Source organism: Mustela putorius, unplaced genomic scaffold, assembly GCF_011764305.1.
Source record: "Mustela putorius furo isolate JIRA1106 unplaced genomic scaffold, ASM1176430v1.1 tig00003834_pilon_pilon_pilon, whole genome shotgun sequence".
In the NCBI taxonomy this organism is placed as follows: domain Eukaryota; kingdom Metazoa; phylum Chordata; class Mammalia; order Carnivora; family Mustelidae; genus Mustela; species Mustela putorius.
Window position 1 is genome coordinate 131333636 of NW_025421987.1, and position 18012 is coordinate 131351647.

General features: G+C 41.7%; 1 protein-coding gene across 3 annotated transcripts in view; it reads left to right on the forward strand.

Annotated features, from left to right (window-relative positions):
• The window catches only part of UBP1 (upstream binding protein 1), a 57530-nt gene that overhangs the window by 26658 nt on the left and 12860 nt on the right, over nt 1-18012 (forward strand). Inside the window, exons 3-9 of one of the 3 annotated variants that reach the window (XM_004774185.3) lie at nt 632-708; nt 6438-6543; nt 6976-7082; nt 9099-9251; nt 9350-9460; nt 9907-10014; nt 15973-16076. In XM_004774185.3, the coding sequence (XP_004774242.1) occupies nt 632-708; nt 6438-6543; nt 6976-7082; nt 9099-9251; nt 9350-9460; nt 9907-10014; nt 15973-16076 (766 nt within the window). Of the gene's footprint in view, nt 1-631; nt 709-6198; nt 6337-6437; nt 6544-6975; nt 7083-9098; nt 9252-9349; nt 9461-9906; nt 10015-15972; nt 16077-18012 lie in introns of those variants that run through there. The other 2 variants (XM_045089069.1, XM_004774186.3) reach the window with 2 other exon arrangements.

The window sequence follows — 18012 nt, forward strand, 5'->3', positions numbered from 1 at the left end:
GGCTTTGGTTATGGCTACACAATTCTGAATATACTAAAAACCAGTTAATTGTATACATTCTTAAAATGGGTGATTTTATGGTATGTAAGTTATATCTCAATAAAACTGATAAAAATGTGGTCGTGGATTATGAACGTATGCATAATAAAAATTTAGTGTGGGAGTATAACATGAAAATCAGTTGTAAAACTCTTGAGTCTTCTGTAATTATGCAAGGAGGAGAGGATGGTGTTGTTTTCAGGAAAGAGAAAGATCGATACGAATTTGCTTCTCCAGTTAAGAGTTGAATTTTTTTTCTTTTAAAGATTTTATTTACTTATTAGAGTGAGAGTGAACGCATATGTGCGCACACACACACACACACACACACACGTGTGGAATTGGGAAGGAGCAGAGAGAGAGGGAGAGAGAATACCGCAGATCCTGCTCTGAGCACAGAGCCCCGTGCAGGGCTCCATCCCACCACCCCAAGATCATGATCAGCTGAAATCAAGAGTCCATAGCTCAACCTACCAGGCTGCCCAGTCACCCCGAGAGACTACTGAATTTTTATGTTAAACAGAGTGATATTCTTTATATGGCTTGTTGGTGATACATGATTTCTTTACATTCAGTAATTTCTTTAAAATAGGTCAGTCTTATGAAATTCGGATGCTGGATAACCGGAAAATGGGAGATATGCCTGAGATCACTGGAAAATTGGTAAAGGTAAGGATGATCCATCTTAATTCCTAAAAGATACTACAATGATTGAAAAAAGTAGCAGTTTTGCTGTTAAAGTTTTGGGGTTTTGTTTGCACAAGAGTTATTTAAAAATAATTTCACTCTGAGAAGTAATGGCTGTATTGAGACTCCTAACTAACTTTTTGAGCTGTATTTTGTTTACTTATCTGTAAAACAAATGATAGCAGTTATTGGGTAAAGTAAATGTGAAAACCCTTTGGAAACTAAGGTACCATAGTTGGGGCTGTAGGAAAAAGCCTACCACCACATCAAAGACGACTTCTTTTTTTTTTTTTTTTTAATTAACATGCAATGTATTATTTGTTTTAGGGGTATAGGTCTGTGAATCATCAGTCTTAACACAATTCACAGCTCTCACCATAGCACATACCCTCCCCATTGTCCATCACCTACCCCATCTCTCCTACCCTCTTCCACTCCAGCAACCCTAGTTTGTTTCCTGAGATTGAGTCTCTTATGGTTTGTCGCCCTCCCTGGTTTTGTCTTGTTCCATTTTTCCCTCCAGTCCCCTGTGGTCTTCTTTCATGTTTTTCATATTCCTCATATCAGTCTCATATCAGTGAGATCATATGATAAGTGTTTTTCTCTGACTTACTTCGCTTTGCATAATACCCTCTAATTCCATCCACATCATGGTAAAAGGCTAGGTTTTTTTGATGGCTGCATAATCCGCGCACGCGCATGTGTGTATGTGTACACATCACATCTTTACAGTTCATCTGTTGACAGACGTCTAGGCTCATTCCATAGTTTGGCTGTTGTGGACATTGCTGCTATAAACATTGGGGCACATGTGCCTCCTCTGATCTACATTTGTATCTTTAGGGTAAATACACAGTAGTGCAACTGCTGGGTTGTAGGGTGACGTCAAAGACTTCTAAGTTTTTCTTTCAAAATAAAAGTATGGGGGAAATGGAAGTGTTATATGAAACTTTTAAAAACCCTTTTATTTCACCTCTTAAATTTCTCTAAGTAAAATTTGAACTCTCGAGAGTTTACTCTTCTTAATGTATCTGAATAAAGACAGTCATTCCAAGTATAGGAGGCATAGCTCATCCCTTTTAGGATGTATCTTCAGAACCATCTCTGCCCTCTCCAGTGTCATGCAGGGTGGGTCCTCTGGCCTCTACCTGTCACTCACCACGGTGTGTTACAGATTCTGTAGTATTACAGGGCAAGACTTTTGGAAGAAGGCAGAACTTCAGTATATCTAAGTGTTAGCAAGAGAGAAGCAGGCAAGAGTTCCTTGATACTTCCATCTTCCCACAGAGAGGCATATAGGGGCCTGGGCACTGCTGGGCCCTCACTCTAGAGAGGCATTCCCCTGGGAAGACTGCCCTCTGTGGATCTGCCTTTTTAGAGGATGAGTGCAGGAAAGGCAACCTTCACAGGGGGAATGGATACTAACATAAAGGTGAACAAATTTGGCGTGTTTTAGCATTCCTCTGTTTAACGTGTTTAGCGTTACTCTGACTCCTGGAGGCAGGAAGCCCCCAATCCTATGAGCAGTTGAGGGAAGGGTGGGGGGTTCCTCACCACTCAGTGTCTTGCCAATTGGACTGAGCTCCCAGACAGACGTCTTCTGATTCCCGGGGCTCCCATCTTACCTGGAACAGAGGAAGAGAGGTTGTTTGCCATTTATACTCTGAGACTATCGTGTCTATGCTCAATTAGGGGATTTGGTCTCTACAGGGTAACTCAGATGGTCTTATTTTTTTGTTGTTCCTTCCTGTGGGCATTCTGGCCATAGTGCATGCTGACTGGGCTCACCATTTTAAAAAGACATCATGGTTCAGAGTGAACAAGCCCTATGTGGGTTGGCTATTCTCTTTTGGGCTTTCATGACAAATAGTGATGGTCTGGTGCAGGAGCCAGACTTAATAGCTCTCATTTTCCAGTGTGCAGGAAGCTTTGAATGTCCGAGGTTCTCTCAGGATGTTTTGGTCCCAAGCTGGTTTATTTTCAGGCCATTGGGTGCCCTGGCTCACCTTCAGCAGATCTGCCAATTGTCTCACACCCAGTTAAAATCCAACCAATGATACATATTTTAAGGGAAGATGTGGGTAAACTCTTCTCTCCCAATGAAAGTTAAGTTTGGTGACTGTGAGATGCTGGCTTTTTTTTTTTTTTTTTTAATCAGTATAGAAGAGTAGAAAAATTGTTTAAATTATAGATTTGTCTATAAAATTGAGTAAGGCATTATCATGTGCCCTGTATTGAGAGCCTTAAAACTGGATCCAAAAATGTTAAAACACTACTAAAAAACTACTTATATGATAAAATTGAAACATACGCAGAAGTAGAATGGTATGTTTATCCACATGTGTTTATCATACGGTGGTTTCTGATAAACTTTACATGTGTATCGTGGATGCTAGGGATAAGGTCTCCTACCAGCTGCCACAACTGTCAGCAGTTTGCTAGTGTTGTTTTATCTGTTCTGCCTTGTGCTTGCTTTTTTCTTTCTTCTTTTTCTTACTTTTTTTTTTTTTTTTTTGGCTGGACTATAGAATTTACTGAATTTTAATTTTTCCCTTTAATTTTTTTTTAAAGATTTTAGTTATTTATTTGACAGACACAGCGAGAGAGGAAACACAAGCAGAGAGAGTAGGAGAGGGAGAAGCAGGCTTACCGCTGAGCAGGGAGCCTGATGAGGGGCCCGATCCCAGCAGAGTCAAAGGCAGATGCTTAATAACTGAGCCACCCAGGTGCCCTTTTAACAGTAATTTTAACTAAGTTCATTGTTCATAGCTATTCAGCATTCTGAGGAAAATAAAACATACTTTGGCATGTGGATCCAATGCCAAAATTTAAGTATCCCTCAAAGCATGGGGAAAGTCACTTTTGAAGCAGGTTGTCATTTATCAGTGAGGATAAGCTGACTTTCTAGAGTGGTTCCCTGTGAATAGGTGGTAAGATTTCCAAAGAATCAGTCTGATAGGGGATACTTAAATGTTTTAAAATACTTTTGGTAAACTAGTTAAAAATACCGGTCAGATTAACTTGGAATGGCGGAATTAAGTTGTTGCATGACTGCTCTAAGTTCCCCTTCCTGAGATTTAGTTCCAAATTAAAATACGTAAAAACATTTAATATATGCGATTAAAGCAAGTCAAAAAATGAAGGCAAAAACGACTTCATCATGAGATCATGAACTGTTGACAGTAAAGAAACCATCCCCTTATCAGTGCAAAGTAGAGGTTTTGTTGGCATTAAACCAGCATACTCTTTCTAGACAAGGGTACTTATTTTGAAAGCATCGGTTTCTCTAAACAGTTAACTTCCAGATTGGAAAGGTTAATTTTTAAAAGGTCCTAAATCTGTTTCATCTTCACCTGATAAACCATTTATCTGATTTGGTGGCTATGTCAGAAAATGTCCAGTTAGATCCTGAGAGCCTGCCTGGGATGCAGAGCAACAGTTGGTCACCACCACAAGTTGCAGGGTGAATTTCCTCAAAATCACATCATTTTTTGCCTAGGAGCTCCCTAAGTCTAATTCTTGGCCCCATGATCTTTGACTCTGCTAGTCTGGGGGAGTCTTGCCGAACAAAGGCTGAGGTGTCAGGGATGCTTTGGAGCTTGTTGACTGTGCTTCTGTACTCAGTGAGGTGCTCAAGTTCTATTTATCGTACTGTTAGGGCCCCTTTATCTGTTGCTGGGTGTCTGAATTAATGACCTTTCCCCTTCTGGTTTCATTTCAGTAGTTTTCTATATTGCCGCTTCTTAACTATGGTTCTTCTTTCATATATCTTACTGAAGCTGTCTTAGACTGACCTTCTAGAACGGGGTTTTATAAAGCTCAAATCTGATATCTACATTCTCATACTGTTTTCTTCTGAATTTGTGGATTTAGTTAAATATGAAAGAATAAAAATCATGTCATTTCTCTGCTGCACTTTATCCTGAGTTCAGCATGTTGGTGAGTGTGACCCAGCAGCCACCACCAGCCCGTGCACCCTCTCTGTGAGGTCTGCAGCCAGCAGGCGGTGGCGTAAAGTGGGTGTCCACCTGGGCAGGCCCTGTAGACGTGGGTGCAGGTGGGGAAGGCAGATGGGCATAAATCAGAGCAGCGACTGCCTTTGTAGATTTCCACTTTGGTCCTGCAGCTGACTCGGCCTCTTTTTAAACAACAATTGACCCTTGAACAACACAGCTTTGAATGGTGTGAGTCCGTTTACAGGCATATTTTTTCAATAAATACAGTACAGTACTGTACATGTATTTTATGATTTTCTTAGTAACTGATTCTTTTCCTGTAGATTGCTTTATAGTAAGAATATAGTATATAATATATATAACATATAAAATATATGTTTTTTGGCTTTTGATGTTATTAGTAAAGTATCTAGTCAGTAGTAGGCTGTTAAGTACTTAAGTTCTCAGTGCCCCTAACCCCATGTTGTGAAGGGCCAACTGTATTTCAAATTAAAATATGGCTACTTTGGGGCTCCTGGGTGACTTAGTCAGTTGGGTGTCTGCCTTCAGCTCAGGTCATTATCCTCAGGGTCCAGGGATTAAGCCCCACCATGGGCTCCCTGCTCATAGGGAACTTTCTTCTCCCTCTCCTCCCTGCTCTGCTCTCTTTTGCTCTCAAATAAATAAAATCTTTAAGAAAAAATATGGCTCCTTTTAAATAGTTTGCTTCAAAATATTTATCTGCTATGAGCAGTACCTGGTGGGTAGGGAATACAGGGCCACTAAAGTAATATTTATATGTATTGCTAACAAATTATTTCCTATTTATACCAGAGTGTCTACTGGAAATGTGAATATCTTATTGCATCATGAGAAAGTTATCTATGAATGTGTCACAAACACAAATTAGTGCAAATGTGGTATCTGAAGGCATTTGGATGACTTGTTTTCCTGTTCCTGGAATGAAACAATAGTTGGCACTCCAAACCTCTGGGAGGCGAAGGAGGGATGGGCGGAGAGCAGAGAACTGGCCAGATTGTGGAGTGAAGTCTTCCCTAGGAACCGTAGTGTTTGGGTAAAGCTTACCTGTGGGTTGTTTTGGTTTTGTTTTGTTTTGTTTTTTCTCTCCCTAGCTTACCTCAGATAACCTCTTGCAAATGAAATAGTAGAGAATGACTTTTGCATATATGTTCCTTTTTTGCTGGGTCTTATTTTGCAGATTCTTCCACCTATTTCTTGACTATTTCTTTATTTTTTATTTCATTGAAATATATATATTGACTTGCAGTGTTATATTAGTTTCAGGTGTACAATATAATGATTCAGCATTTCTATATATTAGTATTTATCCTTGAGGGTCTTTAAAGAAAGAAGTTCAGTTACTAACTTATTTTAAATGAACAGTTTTACTATTGTACCTGGGTTTCTGTTTCTGTTTTTACTACTGTTTGGCTTTAGTAATTCCTGTGTGCATCTGATGTTTTCTTCATAGAAATAGAATTCTTGCTCAATGATTTTATGGGCATATACCTTAATTTTGAATTGCAATATCAGACTGTAAATAATAATTTTACATAAGTAATCATTTTATTTGTGCTTTTTATTTCTGAGTTATCCAGATATTCCAAGAACAAAGCAGTTCACTTAGAAAATGTTTAAAGCAGAATATTTTTTGGTATGTTCTTCTATTATAGGTTAATGCATAAGAATCGAAAATGCTTCTGCATTTTAGCTGGACCGGTTTAAAAGTATTCATTTTCCCCTCTTGTTCCATAGAGCATCATAAGAGTTGTATTCCATGACAGACGGCTACAATATACAGAGCATCAACAGCTTGAAGGCTGGAAGTGGAATCGTCCAGGAGACAGACTTCTCGATTTAGGTACAGGTGGCTGTCAGAAGACTGGAGAGATGAAGGCAGTTGTTTGGTAGAGAACGCACCATGTATAATTGTGTGGGAGTGAGTGTTGGTGTTAGCAGATCCTGTGTGCTTTGCATTGTTAAATAATTTAGAAATGAAGTAGTTTTTTGGTACTTAACCTGAGCCAGGAATTTGGAGTTTGAAATCATTTATTTAATTCTTAATTGACACCATCCATCATATGTTGAATAAAATGAAATAGAAACCATGGTGGGAGAAAGTCTGGTAGGTTTAGATGGGTTTCCATGTTAGCATCGTTGACCGGGAAAACATTGAAGAAAAAGGTTCTGCGTGGAGGTGAAATAATTTCATTTGAACATAATTATAGTAAGTAGTAAGCTTTTTAATTATTCATAGTGGATGAATTTCTATGTAACTTTCTTAAAAATACAGATATTCCAATGTCTGTGGGAATAATTGACACAAGGACAAATCCAAGCCAGTTAAATGCAGTTGAATTTCTGTGGGACCCTGCGAAGCGCACGTCTGCTTTCATTCAGGTTTGGAGTTTTTACATTAATAGAAGTATACTAGCCTAGTCATTTGAAAGGCCACAAATGAGGTTAAATTCTTGACACATGATCTTACCTTCTTTAAATGCTTATTTGTAAGCTATCTTGTAATGTCTTCTATTTTATATACTTCAAATTTACATATGTATAAACTTTTAAATAGGAGTTAATTTACTACATTTATCATTTATAGGCTGACATATATAAAGACAATCTGATATGTAAAACGTGATTCAGATGTTAACTTTTACCATTGGTAGTGACAGTAATCAAAACTTCTATTTTTCATAAGATGCATTTTTCTTTAACCAAAGCTCCTGTTAAAAGGGTAGTATTGGTGTGCCTGGCTGGCTTGGCCAGTAGAGCATACGAATCTTCATCTCAGGGTGATAAGTTCAAGCTCAGTACTGGGTGTAGAGTTCACTTAAAAAAATAAAACAGAATAAAAGGGTGGGATTGAAAAAACTGTATGTTTCAAGATTTTCTCTCTAGCATAATTAAAAGACATTGTAATACTGAAAATTTCAAATCCCACGAAAGTAATAGAATAGTAATGAATCCTCTATGTACCCATCACCTGGCTTCAACAGTTATTAGTAGTTTCCTCTGTTTTAGTTATTGGTGGAATACTTTTTTTTTTTAATAAAAGATTTTATTTATTTATTTGACAGACAGAGATCACAAACAGGCAGAGAGACAGGCAGAGAGAGAAGAGGAAATAGGCTCCCCACTGAGCAGAGAGCCTGATGTGGGGCTCAATCCCAGGATCCTGGGATCATGACCTGAGCCAAAGTCAGAAGCTTTAACCCACTGAGCCACCCAGGCACCCCTTGATGGAATGCTTTTAAGCAACTCCCAGACATTTCATTTCACCCATAAATACTCAACTTGTATCCCTAAGAGATGAGGTTTTAAAAAAAAAAAAAAAAAATTATTTATTTATTTGACAGGCAGAGATCACAAGTAGGCAGAGAGGCGGGCAGAGAGAGAAGGAGGGGAAGCAGGCTCCCTGCCGAGCAGGGAGCCCATTGTGGGGCTCGATTCCAGGACCCTGGGATCATGACCTGAGCTGAAGGCAGAGGCTTTAACCACCTGAGCCACCCAGGTGTCCCCGAGAGATGAGTTTTTTTGGAAACATTAATATATGTCAAATATGATTGATAGTAATTTTTATACCCTGTATATTCAGATTTATAAGTGGTGGAATTAAAACTGAGTAGGTAATCTTTATGTAGAAAGGCAAATTGCTTAATTGCTGATCAGTCTAAGTAGTCTCTGATTTATATGAACTGTAAAGAATATTTGTTTACTTTTGTATTTATTTTTTAAGAATTCTTAGTATTTTGTGGTTTTTTTGGTTTACCAAATACTGTCTGTATCCTGCCAACGAATAGTCATGCGGGACATGGTTCATGTTAGTTGACATTGTGCTGGTGTTGGGAGAGGGGCAGAAGTGGTAGGAAATGAGCATTGTCCTCAGTGAACTTTGAAGGTTGACAGAACAGTTTAGGTCGATACAGGTAGGGTAAGTAGTAGCTACTCCCTGGGCGGTGTCACAGCTGGTGTATGTAGGCACAGCAGTAACCTGATGGGTTGGCTAGAGTTGGGGCAGTGACAAAAGAAGGCAGGTGATGGAAGCTCTCAGCAATGAGGGTTTGGTTGCTGTGGACTGAGCCACGTGAAAGGCCAAAGACCCTGGGTCTGAGCATCATTCAGTCCAGAGAGGAGGTAGAGGCGTTTTTGTAACCTGAACAAGTCCTGTGTGAGAGGAGAGGCATTGGACTTGGGAAGAGCTCATTGCCAGAAAGTTCAGAAAGGCCCAGTTGGATTTGTGAAAGGAAAGCCATACGGAAGAATTCTTGACAGCCGTCTGACTAATATGTAAGAGTTTGTTTGAAGGGATCCTGAATTTATGGCTGGGGTAGGACATCTGAGAAGGAGCAAAATAGAAGGAGACGCAGTGGATGGTACTTTGAGTCCCTTTCAGCTTGAGTTGTTTTCCAGGTACACTGCATCAGCACAGAATTTACTCCCCGGAAGCACGGAGGTGAGAAGGGAGTGCCTTTCAGGATTCAGGTCGACACCTTTAAGCAGAATGAAAACGGAGAATACACGGATCATCTACACTCAGCTAGCTGCCAAATCAAAGTGTTTAAGGTATGCGATAGAAACTGGGCTTTTTAGAAAGACCCAGTTGTGCTTGTAAATTGTCCATCTTCAGCCTAATGGAGGAAATCATGCACTTTGTTTTTAAGCCTAAAGGTGCAGACAGGAAACAAAAAACGGACCGAGAGAAGATGGAGAAGAGAACAGCTCACGAGAAGGAAAAGTATCAGCCATCCTATGACACCACCATCCTCACCGAGGTAATGTGGGGCTGCATTTTGGTTTCTGAGGAGAAGCAGTGCTTTGATAGTAGCACTCGCTCTACGGAGGAGTTTTGCTACAAAGGGGTTGGGGAAGATTGGGTGGTAGATTGACATAATGTTCTTTGTGAAATTTGCGGGGGAAAGATTTTATTTAAATTGGGGGTTTTAAATAGATTAGTTTCCTGGGTGGGGTCATGAATGAAGATGCTGAAATCCCAATCTGGTCTCAGAAACAGACCTTACAAACCCTGAAGTTGGCAAGAGATTAAGTCGGGGCCTAGAATGTCTGATTTTTGTCACTGCTGGGGTTTTGCATTTTCTTTAACTTTGAATCCTGCTAGTCATACATTTGTTTAATTGGACTGCAGAGACATAAAACAGGGTATTAGATCTTTCTTTGTATAATGAAAAGACATTGATCCCAATCTTTGGTGTTTGTCCAGATGAGGCTTGAGCCTATAATTGAAGATGCAGTTGAACATGAGCAGAAAAAGTCCAGCAAGCGGACTTTGCCAGCAGACTACGGTGATTCTCTGGCAAAGCGAGGCAGTGTAAGGGACTTCTGCTTCTCTTTTCATTGTGCAAGAAACCTTGTGCAGTGTTAGATATAGGATCAACTTCCACCGAAAAGTAAAGCCAAATTTGTTTTTGATGTCCTTGTCTTGATTTAATTTGCTTTTGTTTAGACTTCCTGCTTTCTGTTTGTTCCTCACTGAGGAAAATTTCCTAAATCTAACACTTTAAAACAAAGTTGACCATAGTGGGTGGTTTTGGAGGGAAAAACGACACTCAAAAATGTGTTCCCTCCCTGTCTCCTCCCCCTCCTCCCTCCCTCCCTCTCTCTCCTCTGCACACACACTTCCTTCAAGAGCACTGAAATTAATTGAAAATACTTTCTTTAGTAAAATAGTCATCTTTTTTGTGTAATTAAAGGTTTTGCTTTCTCATGTGTATAACTGATAAGAAACTTTCATGGATATTTAGAGACATGATGGCAGCAAGCTTGACATTAACATTGCAATACTTTGTGTCACATTTCCCTGCATGTAGGATAAGAATGTGCGTCTGTCTGTGCTTTTAAATGCCTGTTTGGCAGCACTGGTAGAAAGAAATCTTTGCATTGGTGTTTCCTCTTGCCTCCTGCATTGTGATCTTCTGCTTCAGGCCAGAATAGGCACCTTGGTACCCTCAGACCTGTTTGCCCCAACATCCAGTCAGGGGGTTTGGCTTTGTCAGCTTCAGGGCAGCAGATCTTTATTTCATGACCCAGTTCTGTATCAAATGGTCCACCAAGGTTTATCGTATTTTTAGACTTTGATCACAACGTACCCACAGTATATGTAAACACAGAGCATTCTCGAATTTTTAAAAGTAACTGTCATCATACGTATTGTTGGCTACTCTCTTCATTTTATTGCAGCGTTTATACTATCAAGGTGCCAAACGTGGGATTTCCACGTTTACGTATGTATGTGTAATTAGCTGTGCTATGAAAGTCACAGGCACTATCACAGGAACCTCATTTCCAAGCTAAAGCATAGCATGACAGTATTTTAAGTGCTTCTTTATGCAGTAACCTTGAAAATGTAGTCATCTGGATGGATGGGGAGCATACATGATGCATTTTCTTTAACTGGGCTTTTTGGATTTGGGTCAGGGGTTGTATGGAACAACTATATGCTCCTACCCCAGAAGGCCCCTCTCCAATTTTATGTTGTTAATCCTCTGTCTCATTTCCCAGCTGAAGACTCACAGATAGTTCTTGGTAAACTTTTCTGGGGAGATCCTGGTAACTCAATTCACTTTACCCTTCTTGTTGGAAATGACTTAATTAAAAGGAATGGGTTCTGATATTTCATAAATTAATCTGTTATAGTCCAGAGCTAATCTGGAGATGGTAGAATTTGTTGGTAAATTATTAATGATTCTTAACTCAAGTCTAAAGTGTGCAAAACGTCAGCAGTTCACTGGCCTGGGATTTCACATCTTCCTAGAGCGTGTTGTTTGCTCCCCTGAGCTGAGTTTGGTTGGGTTAAGATACTTGTAGGGGGTGGTTAGAGATCCTCTTTGAAACCTGTTTTTAAAAAGCAAGGTACAGGTTAATGTTAAAAAAAAGTCTGCAGCATTTCCTACATTTCTGCAAGTGCCTACAAAGAAAGGCCAGCATTTCTCACAGTTGTTGGATAGTGACAGTTGACTTTTGTTAGGAAGGGAGGTTAGGTTCCCATGTTAAAAGGCATTGCATGAACTGGTCCCACACTGAATAGAGGCCCTACTGCTGGTTAATAGAGGTGAAACCTTTAATGCGTCCTCTGGTCTTGGTCTCTGAGCTGTGTTGCACTGGCTCACCTCGGGGCTGCCAGTGTCTCCACTCTAAGGTGGGTCAGCGTTTCCCAGTCTGTCAGAGGCGGGACTTTGTTAACAGTGCATGGAAACTGTGCCCACATGAGTCCAAGCCACATGTTGCTGGGGCTGTCATCAATTCTAGACTCTCCTCGGGATAGAGGCAGTCCCACACTGCTTACTTTTACACTCAGGGAGGCAGGACAAGGTAGGAGAAACATCGGGCTAGTCTTCCTCCATGTGCTTTGCCCTCCTGGTTTCAGACTGGAAGAGGAGCCCGTAAGATATGGGCAGGCAGGCCATAGTATGGCAAGCAGCCTGGCCATCGGACACCCTGCCACCCATTACTCCCAAAAAGCCAAGGTCTCCTAGCAGGACCAGTTTTCTCCAAACACTGATTTCCTGGTCAGGAGGCCTCCTATTTATTGGGCAAGTTTTAGATGTAGGCCATTGTTTAGCAGCCCTGCTTTTCTACTATTCAAGGAATCGAGCTTGTGTTAAAGTGAAATAGGTGTGTTTATGGAGGTCCTATACCTTGGTTGTCCTGTGCTGTTAACTTGAAGCTGTTGATGGCTTCATGTCTACAGACAGTGGGCAGTGATGAGCAGGTATGCGGAGGCTTGATATTAAAAGGTTCACCCCACTTAGATATGCATGTTAGATTACCTCGTGTTTTATATCTGGGGAGGATGGTGTAGCATGAAAATCGTCTTCCAGGTAGTGGAGCTGATTATGGGCATGAGGCATCCAGAAAGTTACTAGATCTGTTAGCTGCTTCCTCAGACCGCATAACCAGGGGACGTGCTACTCTGTCAGGTGAAGGGAGAGTCAGGTGAAGGGAGAAACAAGGCCCCAGTTTGAAAGGAGGGGGCCTTGTTGTGCAAAAGGTTGTTGAGAATGAAATTGGTTTGCGTGCAGTGAGTTCAGCTGTCCTGTCCAGCTATATTTGATTGCTTTTTTGAAAGCTAGTAGTAGTTGAAACAGTAAGTCTGTAATCACTTTTCCAGTTTTTGAGGGAATACACAATGGGTGGTTGTAAAGAATGTTGAGAACCTGGGATTTGTTTTATTTTCCCTCTATCTGTACTACTACTACTTCTTCTTCTTCTTCTTCTTTTTTTAAAAGATTTTATTTATTTGACAGAGAGCACAAGTAAGCAGAGCGGCAGGCAGAGGGAGAGAGAGAAGCAGGCTCTCTGCTGAGCAGGGACCCTGATGCGAGGCTCAATCCCAGGACCCTGGAATCAGGACCTGAGCCGAAGGCAGCCGATTAACCAACTAAGCCACCCAGGCGCCCCTCTATCCATACTTCTGATGGGTGTCAGACCCGTTGTAAGCACCTGTAACCGTCGGGGAGACTAGTTTCTGCCCTCAGTGCTTCACAGTCTCTTAGCTCCTTCACACTGGGGTCTGGACACTTCTACACGCAAAAGAATTTTGAAAACTATGTACTCCCTTGCACGTTTTCAGGTTGACGTGAAAATTTTCATCATAAATCTAAACAGTTGCAAAGAAGACAGTTTTCTGGCATCATGAATATTTGTATTATAATTTAAGATAAAACTGCTATACTACTTTTGGAAGTGTATTCATAGCAATTTGACACCCATTATCATTCATTTAAATAGCTCATGATGAAGCTCTTTAGTTAAGTCTGAAATTTTATCCCACTCTTCCTTCATGATCTCTTTTCTCTTCCACTCCCCATAAATAATTTCATCCAATATGATATACTTTTATGCCTGAAAATCTTTACTTTTTACTTTTTTAAAGATTTATTTATTTATTTGACAGAGAGGTAGCATCGAGAGAGGGAACACAAGAGGGGAGAGTTGTAGAGGGAGAAACAGGCTTCCTGCTGAGTCCCTGCGGGGCTCGATCCTAGGACCCTGGAATCAGGACCTGAGCCAAAGGCAGGCGCTTAACAACTGAGCCACCAGGCGCCCCTGAAAATCTTTTTTTAAAGATTGATTGATTTATTAGAGAGCACATGCAGTGAGCAGGGGGAAGTGTAAGGGGGCAAAGGGGGGGGAGAGGGAGAGGGAGAGAATCAGACTTCCTGAGGTACTGAGCTTGACATGGGGCTCAATCTCACAACCCTGAGATCATGACCTGAGCTGAAACCAAGAGTCAGATGCACAACTGACTGAACCACCAAGGTGTCCCTGCCTAAAAATCTTAATGTTTTATCACCCTGGTTACCTTTTTTTTTTTTTTTTTTTTTTAAGATTTTATTTATTTGACAGAGATCACAAGTAGGCATAGAGGCAGGCAGAGAGAGAGAGAGGGAAGCAGGCTCCCTGCTGAGCAGAGAGCCTGATGCGGGGCTCAATCCCAGGACCCTGAGATCATGATCTAAGCCGAAGGCAGAGGCTTTAACCCACTGAGCCACCCAGGTGCCCCACCCTGGTTACTTCTTTATGACAGACTTACAGAAACTGAGATTTATAATTTCCTTTGACCATAAAGCCTGTCAGTTGAGCAGTTTTTTTTTTTTTAGGTAGATCATTGTGAGGCTTGAACTCATGACCTCAAGATTAAGAGCCACATGCTCTACAGACTGAGCTACCCAGGCTGCCCAAGAAATTGAAAACTACTTATGACTGGTACCAGTTTATCAAAACAACAAATCATACACATTTTGATGAACAGCTGTTTAATTATAAAATAGAAATGTTATTGGAAATATGTCATGAAGAATGAGACAGGATAGAATGCAATCAAATTCTAGATTTTTTTTAATAGATAAGAGAAACTTCATTTAGATGTGCTTATTTTTCTTTTATCGGTGTCATTCAAGTCTTGAAATTCCTGTTGAATTATCTGCACAAAATCCCAGTGACCTATTTTTGTATGAACTGGTAGATTATTTCAGTACGTGTCAGCTGACACCAGGTCTCCTTCAGTTTTTGAAGACAAGGATTTGAAAACTGCCTGACATACAGAAGAATTTACATTTTTAGAATTTATTTATTTATTTCAAAGATTTTATTTATTTCAGAGAGTGAGTGAGTGAGAACGCGAGAGGGGAGGGGGTCAGAGGGAGAAGCAGACTCCCTACTGAACACAGAGCCCAGTGTGGGGACTTGATCCCAGGACTCTAGGATCTTGACCTGAGCCAAAGGCAGACGCTTAACTGACCGAACCACCCTGGTGCCACTGGAAGAATTGTTTTAGATCACGTACTTTTAAAATTTATCCTAGTGTCTTTGAATGGTCTTTTGCTTGGTTTGGGGGAGGGTTTTCTATCTCCTGTCCATGGTGAGGTATGACGACTATTTTGTGTAAAATGGGAGCACAGTGATTCTGAAGGGGGCCTTGAAACCGAGGATGTCCTAACACAGACTCATTCTAGAGGGAATATCCGGGAGTGAGATGGACTCGCTCTGTACATAGCTCAGGTTTGAAGGCTCATCCTTGGCTGCCCTGGCTTGCTCAGCCCGCTCAGCATGCTTTTGACTTTAGCTTTTTCACCTCTCCTGATTGTAATAATCAATGCGTCTTTGTATCTTTGCTCTATCTTTGGTCAGAATGGTACATGGGGTTGAAAAATACCCTAGTTCACCGTGCATCTTTCAGAAACTGTAAATAGTAAACATGTAGACAGAGAGACATGGGCAGCATGGTACATGTTGATGTGTGTTGATGCCCGGCCTGTCTTATTTGCTTGGGGATTATTAATCTTAGAGGATTCCAAAGAAAGCAAGGGGGTACTGGCCAGGCTGCTCTGGGTTAGCGGGCAAAGGAGTGCTAGGGGGACAGAGCCACTGTCCTGGTCACCATAGGTGTCAGATGCTGCTTGTGAATCCATTCTTGCCTCTGCTGTTCTAAACTTTGATAGGTACCTGCTACAGAACTGATAAAGTGGGGAGTGAAAGTTCTTAGAAGTCAGCTGTACAGAAGTGTACGTTAAAAATGCCTGCATACATTTTGCTGCTGTCATCACTTCAGGTCTTCCCTGAGATTAAGCAGTGTGCAGTCGCGGGTGGCAAGTAAAGCCACACAGAAGTAATAAATCTGATGTTTCAGTGAGGTTGCTTGATGAGCGTCAGGTGTCTTATGTTTTATAACCTCGCATTTGGCCAGACTAGAGAGTGACTTACGAAAATATTTTTTCCGTACACTTCTAAAAGCATCTCATTAATTTATTTTTGTTTCTATCCTTAGTGTTCTCCATGGCCCGATACCCCCACAGCCTACGTGAATAGCAGCCCTTCCACAGCGCCCGCCTTCACGTCCCCACAGCAGGGCACTTGCAGCATCCCCGACAGGTACCGCTTCGTGCCATCGCTCGCCTGGGCCTGGCCACACTGTGCTCCTTCACTGCCCTCTCTCTCACTTCTCAGCATCCTCTTTTTTATATCTGAGGTTTATAGTCATGGGAGCTAGCCACCTCAGCTTGAGAGGAAAATGGTCTTTTCTTTGCCTGCCAGCCTTTTTGTTCTTCGCCCTTCATGCCTCATACATTCACAGCTGTAGGAATGGTAGAAAAGGAGGCATTTTCAAGGTACATTCTTTGTGAGAGAAAAAGAACATGAATGGAGTTCGTGGATAGTGGACAGTGAGTTATTAAGGTGAAACTGTGACTCGGATGGGTTCAGATTGCATTTAATATAAAGTACATCTGTCTTCAGTGCGCACCATATCAGAGAGCTGTTCCTGCTCTGCTTTTTCTGCCTCACGTTACACAGACTATTTACTTCTTTCTTTATTATGGTAAGTCTTTAAACTTACAGGAAAGACTTTCAATTTCTAAAACTTTACTGTGGTTTTAGAATTGGGGATGGTGGACTTGTTCTGTTTTATTCTCTGGCTGTGATTGGCATCTGTAAACCCTGTGGGCTCTGGGTGGGGGCAGGGGATGCTGTCACATGGGTCCTGTAGGTGCCACGTGGTGCCGGAGGTGGGAGTGGGCTTGCCTTCCTGGGGCTCTGCTGAAGAGCTGATCCCGAGCAGGTCAGATCAGAAGTGCCCTGTTGTTGGGAGGTTTCTCACTGGGAAGGGAAAAATATACAAGATTGGGAGGGAAAGGTTCTTTTTCTTACACTCTGGCCACACCAACAGGTCTGTCTTTGTCAGCTGTGGCTACTATGACAGAACACCAGATCAGGGACTTAGAGACAACAGAAACTTGTTTGTTGCAGTTGTGGAACTGGAAGTGTGAGGTCTGGGTGGTTCTGGTGAGGGCCCTCCAGGTTGCCCGTGCCACCTGGGTTCTCACGCAGTGGAGCAGATGCCCTTTTAATCTCGCCTTCCTGGTCCCTCCCTGGGGCGCCGCCTCCTCACTGTCATGCGGGGCGAGGGGGCAGGGGTGTGTGTGAGGATGGTCAGTGTATGCATTTTGAGGGAACACAAATATCCTGTCTGTAACAGAGTCTGATAAGAACACAAAAAACATGTTTTTTCCTGTGAAGATGAGTAGAGCAGCAGGCAGCTCATCTTGTAGATCTTTGTGCTTTACGAGGAGGAACACACTCTTGGACTCTACGTTGGAGAGCCCAGGGACTGGCATGTCCCCATGTGGGGGCCATTCTTGTCTTACAGCCCAGGCCGAGTGGTCTTGGGCAGAGGTCATGACTTCAGAGGCGGGCTCTGGGCTCCTGCACTGCTGGCTGAGCACACAGCTTCTGGGAGCAGCTTCACCCTGTGCTGGCCAGGAGCTGTGCTCTCCGGGTGACACACACCTTCCCTGTCTGTGTAGGCCGAGAGGGAGAGTCACGTCAGCATCATAACTTACATAACTGAAGTACAGGTGCTAAGAAAGGAGTCTGAGCCCAGGACCAGGAAGGCGCCACACTCCCTGTGGAGTTGTCTTCATTTTTGTTTGATCTTAAAAACTCAAGGAGAGTGGCACGCCTTTGTTCCTTTTGCTTCCCTGAATTTCCCCTTCATTAATCATGGGTAAATATATTAATTAAACAGATGATCATTTTCCATTTTTATTTAGGACTATTTCTTGGACCTCCTTATTTTATTAAGTGTGTGAGTGTACGTGTGTGTGTATTTTGCAGTTACTTTTAACTCTATCTTGATTTCTCATATAATTTTCTTACTAAAATGAATGAGTTTCCTTCATTTTCCTGGCACCCCTGAAATAATTGGAATCCTTTTGTTTCCTAAAACTTGAAGTTCTTACTTGGAACTGCTAGAGAAGAGGAGGATGAGGCGCTTGCTGAACAGCCTCCTGTTACTTTCCTCATACTCACT